This window comes from Cebidichthys violaceus, unplaced genomic scaffold, assembly GCF_023349555.1.
Source record: "Cebidichthys violaceus isolate CVI_PGR_0920_01 unplaced genomic scaffold, fCebVio1.0.p SCAF_5, whole genome shotgun sequence".
NCBI lineage: Eukaryota > Metazoa > Chordata > Actinopteri > Perciformes > Stichaeidae > Cebidichthys > Cebidichthys violaceus.
This window is the reverse complement of record NW_027176705.1, coordinates 8,484,910-8,491,184: the sequence shown is the minus strand read 5'-3', so window position 1 is coordinate 8,491,184 and position 6,275 is coordinate 8,484,910. Positions and strand designations below refer to the sequence as shown.

The 6,275-nt window shown below is 38.7% G+C and overlaps 1 protein-coding gene across 1 annotated transcript; it reads left to right on the top strand.

Annotated features, from left to right (window-relative positions):
* The first annotated feature begins 722 nt into the window (after positions 1–722).
* Positions 723–1,697, top strand: mc1r (melanocortin 1 receptor). Its single transcript, XM_068730318.1, has one exon. It carries the CDS (start codon positions 723–725, stop codon positions 1,695–1,697), a length of 975 nt encoding a protein of 324 aa, XP_068586419.1.
* Positions 1,698–6,275: the final 4,578 nt, after the last annotated feature.

Below are 6,275 nucleotides of genomic sequence, written 5' to 3'. Positions count from 1 at the left end.
TATAACTTTTGCAAGCAAATCTTTTCTTTTATTCAGTCCTTAAACAACAACTGCAGTGCTACTCAAATGGCAAACAGACTAATGGGTGTCAGACATTACTGAGACATGACCACTGCCCAGCTGACGTTTGCTTGAGAGGAGGAGTCGCCTTAGGTCCTTCAGAATCCAACATCACTGTGAGAAATGTTCAAGAAAGTCACAGTCTCCATTTCCCGAGGTACAACTGTGTGAGTCGATACAAGGACTTTTGCGGATGGTCGGATCGAGCGCTCTATGAGAGTGAAAAAAACATGAATTGTGAGTGCAATGTTTTGATGCGGAGGGGCATTGTATGGATCTCATTGCTGGACAAGTTGCATCCATAGAAAATAAGAAAACGTTTGGCGAGGACAGACGCACGTTTCTCACAGACAAGCGCTCAAAATCTCAGGAATGAATGTGACTGTTCCCCCAGCTATGAAGTATTTATTGAATGGCTGAAATAGACAGTAATAACGCTTTGTGGATGTTTGACAGTCAACGTGTTGATGGATCCAATAACTGAACAACTCGCTTGATTTTTCCAACTGGCTGTGGTGCAACGAGTGGCTGCAACAACTGATGGTGAGACATCCACTAAAACAAAGAAAACTGGTAAGACTTGCTTACAGTTTGATACTGTGCTGCAGTACAATTCAGCCGGACAGCCTGTAAAACAGTCGGTCATCATATAGAGCTCAGACATGGAAATGACCAACAGGTCCCAGCTGAACCCCTATATCTACCACATGGAGCTCAGCCCGCAATACTTTATGGAGGAGAACGAAACGAACTCCACCGCTGGAGAGCGAAACTCGTTGGGCTGCGTGCAGATCCGCGTCCCGCAGGAGCTCTTCCTGGCGCTGGGGCTCATCAGCCTGGTGGAGAACATCCTGGTGGTTCTTGCCATCATCAAGAACCGCAACCTCCACTCGCCCATGTATTACTTCATCTGCTGCCTGGCGGTGTCCGACATGCTGGTGAGTGTCAGCAACGTGGTGGAGACCGTCTTCATGCTTCTCAACGACCACGGCCTGATGGATGTGCACCCCGGCATGTTGCGCCACCTGGACAACGTCATCGACGTGATGATCTGCAGCTCCGTGGTGTCCTCGCTCTCCTTCCTGTGCACCATCGCTGCGGATCGCTACATCACCATCTTTTACGCGCTGCGTTACCACAGTATCATGACCACACAGCGCGCAGTCATTATTATCGTGGTGGTGTGGCTGGCCAGTATCACCTCCAGCATCCTCTTCATCGTGTACCACACCGACAACGCTGTCATTGTGTGCCTCGTGACCTTCTTCTGCACTACCTTGGTGTTTAACGCCGTGCTGTACCTGCACATGTTCCTCCTGGCGCACGTGCACTCCAGGCGTATCATGGCTTTCAACAAAAACAGGCGCCCGTCCACGAGCATGAAGGGAGCCATGACCCTCACCATCCTGCTCGGGGTCTTCATTGTATGCTGGGGCCCCTTCTTCCTCCACCTCATCCTCATCCTCACCTGCCCTACCAGCCCCTTCTGCAACTGTTTCTTCCGAAACTTCAACCTCTTCCTTATCCTCATCATCTGCAACTCGCTAATCGACCCGCTCATTTACGCATACCGGAGCCAGGAGCTGCGTAAAACCCTGCAGGAGCTGGTCCTGTGTTCATGGTGCTTCGGTGTGTGACACCGTGCTCATTTAGGAGGAGAACGAGAGCATGATGTTATCAACCATGTCTGCTAGGCCTGCGTTGTGTCAGAAGCAGTGACTGATGCGTGCTTGAACTGGCAGATGATGCTCATGCGCGACTGATAAACGTTTGTGCAACTAATCGTGGATTTTAGGATTAGGGTTATTTCCACACATGGTTTCCGTCTGTCTTTTATGGGGATTGTTTACTGTTGTGTTGGGTGCACAAGTCCCTGCACTGTGAACCACTTGGACTTTTAATCCAATAATGATTCAGAGATCCTTAAATTGGAAACTATTAATAAGACGGTCAAGCTGACAAGCTATTTATTCTTGTTAAAATAAGTACAAGTCTTTTCCTCTCTAAATCAACTCGGGTTTTCTGGTACAAACTGCCTCATTGTGTTGGGCGAAATGTGTGATTTGTCTCAACACCTGCTTTTTAAGGCTATCGGCACTTTTTAAGAAATCAAGAAAGAAAACTGAAAACCTCCACTGGAAATATGTTAAATTATATATATATATATATATATATATACAAAAATATATATATATATATGATCTGAATTAACTTATTTCATTGAATAAAACGTGGTTGTTGTAGTATGTAGCCTATTGGGCACACAGTACTTGATTTAGACACAATTTCGGCTTTGTGAGCTCATGAATGGATTATTTCTCTTTGAATAACCCTTTGAAATAACCCTGAACAGATGTCTCTACGTTATGACGGGAATTAGATCAATTTCTGAAAACTCAACGCTTCACAAAACAAGATTAGACGTGCAATGCTTAAATGATAGTGTAGTGTGTAATAGAGAAGTAATTTGTGTGAGGTCAATGTTTGACGATTGCGTGTCCGTGCCCTCTCCGTGCATAATTGAATGCCTTCCATATCCTACTATTTTAAAACGTTTGCCACCCTGGCAACATCATCCGAAAAAAGAAGCATTTATTCCAATGAGAATACCCTAACTGCTGTTAAATAGAAATATATATATATAATTATCCCGGCCAATTAAATTTTTCAAACGCGCAAAACAAATTGGCAGATATTTGAAGACATATAAGAGAAAAGTGTTGTAGTTAGTCTTTAAATGACATGACTCTCGTTGCAGCCTAATTAGTGGCGTTGTGCGTGTATTACTCTGCCAAAAATAAATGTCTGGATGACTGAGAGGGAAAATGATGGTTAAAATCACATGAACTGCCTGGCTTGGTACTAAAGGCCCGGGGCATATGAGGGTTGAAAAAAGAAGGCATATCAAAGTAATATTTCTGGAAGTTGGTGTGGTTCTCTGAAATGTGTTAGTGACGGTGACTTTCGAAAGATTTGAGGACTGACTTTAGCTATGAGGGTCAAACAAGTGGGACTTTGAGCCTGGTGGCCTATACACAATTTTTTTTTTAATACAATTCATACTTATTTGTTTAAATGCTAAAATACAACAAATACTGTATATAAATATAGATTATAGATTAAACTATCCTGAAATGTGCTTTGAGATGCAACCTATTGATCTTGACATTTTTTGTATCTTTTTGTTTTGTATCTTCTTTTTTTATTTTTAATTATCCTGTTGATATCCTATTCTCTATTGATCCTAAGGATTTGTTGGAACTAGGGCCTACATTTTAGACTCTAAGTGACCTTTAGACAACCCGAAATTAAGTCGCATGTCTGTATTTGAGCCATGAAGGGTAGAGCTGTTGATTCCCATAAAATTGTTGGGGTATAAGTGGTTTGCAACATGTTTCTAAATTATGGAAAAGGAATTGCATATCTCACGATCAAGCTATCTCGGTCTAGACAAAAATGATTCAACTTTACTGGTGATGGCAACCATGTATGAAATGCATGTTAGCGTTGACAATAATGTAGACTATTGTTTACTACTTGCTTGCCAGAATATTTGCTGCTGAGTTACACACATATCCTGCTGTTATCACTGAATTTAGTGTAATTTTCTTTTGATTTTGGATTATAACTCAATTTACTTTTTTTTTTGTAGTATTGTACTTTTGCTTTTCAGACCATACATTAGTTTGTAGGTTTTTCTTCTTGGTGTGGGAGTTGGGAATGTACATTATGGTCATCTGGTATCGGCTTTATGAATCTCAATGCAGCTGCAGAACTCAGTGCTTCGGTATGCTCTAAACCTGATTCAACACATATTGTAAATGTGGTTAAAAACTACAGAATGCTACTCATGATAACTTGGAATCGAGTGAAACAGGACTTTGTTGTACAGCTATTTTATACAAGGTGTATGTGTTATATGAAATCCTTGGAATTGTTTACATGCTACATTTGTCTCAAATAAAGAGGCCATAACAAAAATTGTTTGTGATAAATTAGTAAATGAATGAATGAAACAGCAGCATTATTATTCTAATTCTAATTCTAATTCTAATACTACTACTACTACTACTACTACTACTAATAATAATAATAATAATAATAATAATAATTATTATTATTATTATTATTATTATTCACCCCTCAAATCTATTTTCCATGATTTTTCATCTTGTTGTTATTGGCTGGTGTTAGCAGGTTGTTTTACTTATTTGAAGAAGAATATTAACACTAAAGGCTTTCTTCATGGACATGCTAACAATATATTACAGTTTCTCTAAGAGATTGCTGCAGTTACCACCATGTTACCACCATAAAAGATATATAAAAATGTCAATTCATTCCACCTGAGAACGTGTCTCTGCAATATATGCAAATGATAAGCCACGACAACTTCCTGTTGTTGAACTTAAATGTTTACATGCAACATGAACACTTCTGAATAGACAACAAATATGGAATACAACATTTGCTCATAGCAGACAGAAGGGTCATTGATATATATAACACAACAGAGACGTTTTTGAAATGCTCCGTTGTTTAACTCATGATCAAGTTCACTTGCTGTGCAATAAATAACCCCATTGAAGAGAAGGGGATTTCCAAATGAAGCAAGTATAAATCCTCAGCCTGTCCTCAAGGAACAAATTTGAAATATGTATTGTTTTAAATCATTCCATAAATCACTGGATTGGGTTAACCACATAGGCCTCACTGATACAAAACTAAATCAAATGCCTTCTCACAGTTTTAACAGAAAACAAGAGGCAAAAATAAAATACAATTTTCATAAAAATGAAGGCTTGTCTGCATTTTTTGGGGATATACATTCGAAATATTTAGCAATAGCCTTTTTTATTAATTTAAATTGCAATCACTTATTATTTAATGTATTTGTTTGTTTTACTACCATAATTATACTACTTATACTTTTTGGCACAACTTTTGTTGTTCCAGAGGATTATGAAGAGCCTGAAACCATAAAGCCACGAAGATTTTTTCAGTGATAATTGGTGAACTGTGGCTGAATATAATTTGTCACCCTGACCAAATAATACTTTCTTGTGGTAGTTGCTGCAGGGGGTCTGTCCCATAGCTTAGAGTTATTTGTTCGAAGGTTTTTTTTTCTTATCCAATACTGTGCCCAGAAGGTGTCATTGAGAAAACAACTAATTCGTGCTCTTGGTTTTTATATATGTATATATATATATATATATATATATATATATATATATATATATATATATATATATATATATATATATATATATATATGTATAATTTTTTATTTTTTGTGTGTGGAATAAGCAGTTTTGAAGCTCTGTCTCTCGCCTTCCAAACAAAGCAACACAGACACTCTTCGTCAGGAGACAAAATCCACAATTTGTGCGGCTTTTAGGCGCACAGACCTCTCTGATCTAAATCATTAGATCATTCACGTATATTGAGTTGAACCTCTCTCTCTCTTTGCCCTTCAATTTCACAGTCTGTTCTGCGTTAATATTACTGATTATTTTCACTTGTCACAAAATAATGCGTTTACAGTGTATGTAGGGAACGATCCCTTAGTAACAGTGAACGGTGTAGTGTTTGTGAACGCAGCCCTGGCTCTTCCTCCAAACAATTCCCTAATCAGGTCACTATATAAAATGCACCTGTTGGCATAGTCTCATTATTTGTGGCCCCTGTAGTGTTACAGGTATGTATTTAATATGATCAATAAGCATGCCATCCTTTTTTTAAATACACCCTGACAGCCTCCTTTTTCAAATCTGGTCTGCCTACGACGAGTGATTCCATATCGTAATACCCCATATAAGAAGTGGCTCACCTGCTGCTGTTTTGCCCCTATTGTTTTGTCTATTTCCCTATTGTATTGTAGTCTGCCACCCCATCAGTGGCCTTAACTTAAATCCCACAGTTTTGCTTCGTTTCTGTTGGACAGGAGATTTTAGGATGTTAAAGATTGTACTATAGTTTACGTTTTTGGTAAAGCTTCTTTATCTTATTGTAATATTGGTTTCAATATTTTTCCAATTGTCCATTCATTTTCTTCCCTCCACAGCAGCTGCCGTCCCTTCTAATTTGGTTATTTTTGATTCATTAAATAAAACCTTTAGTTAATTTTACAGAACACGTCTGTTTCTATCATTAATGAATCTGTGCCTTATCAGTTTTCAAAACGGTATTTTAAGGTTCTTAAGTCTATATTCCCT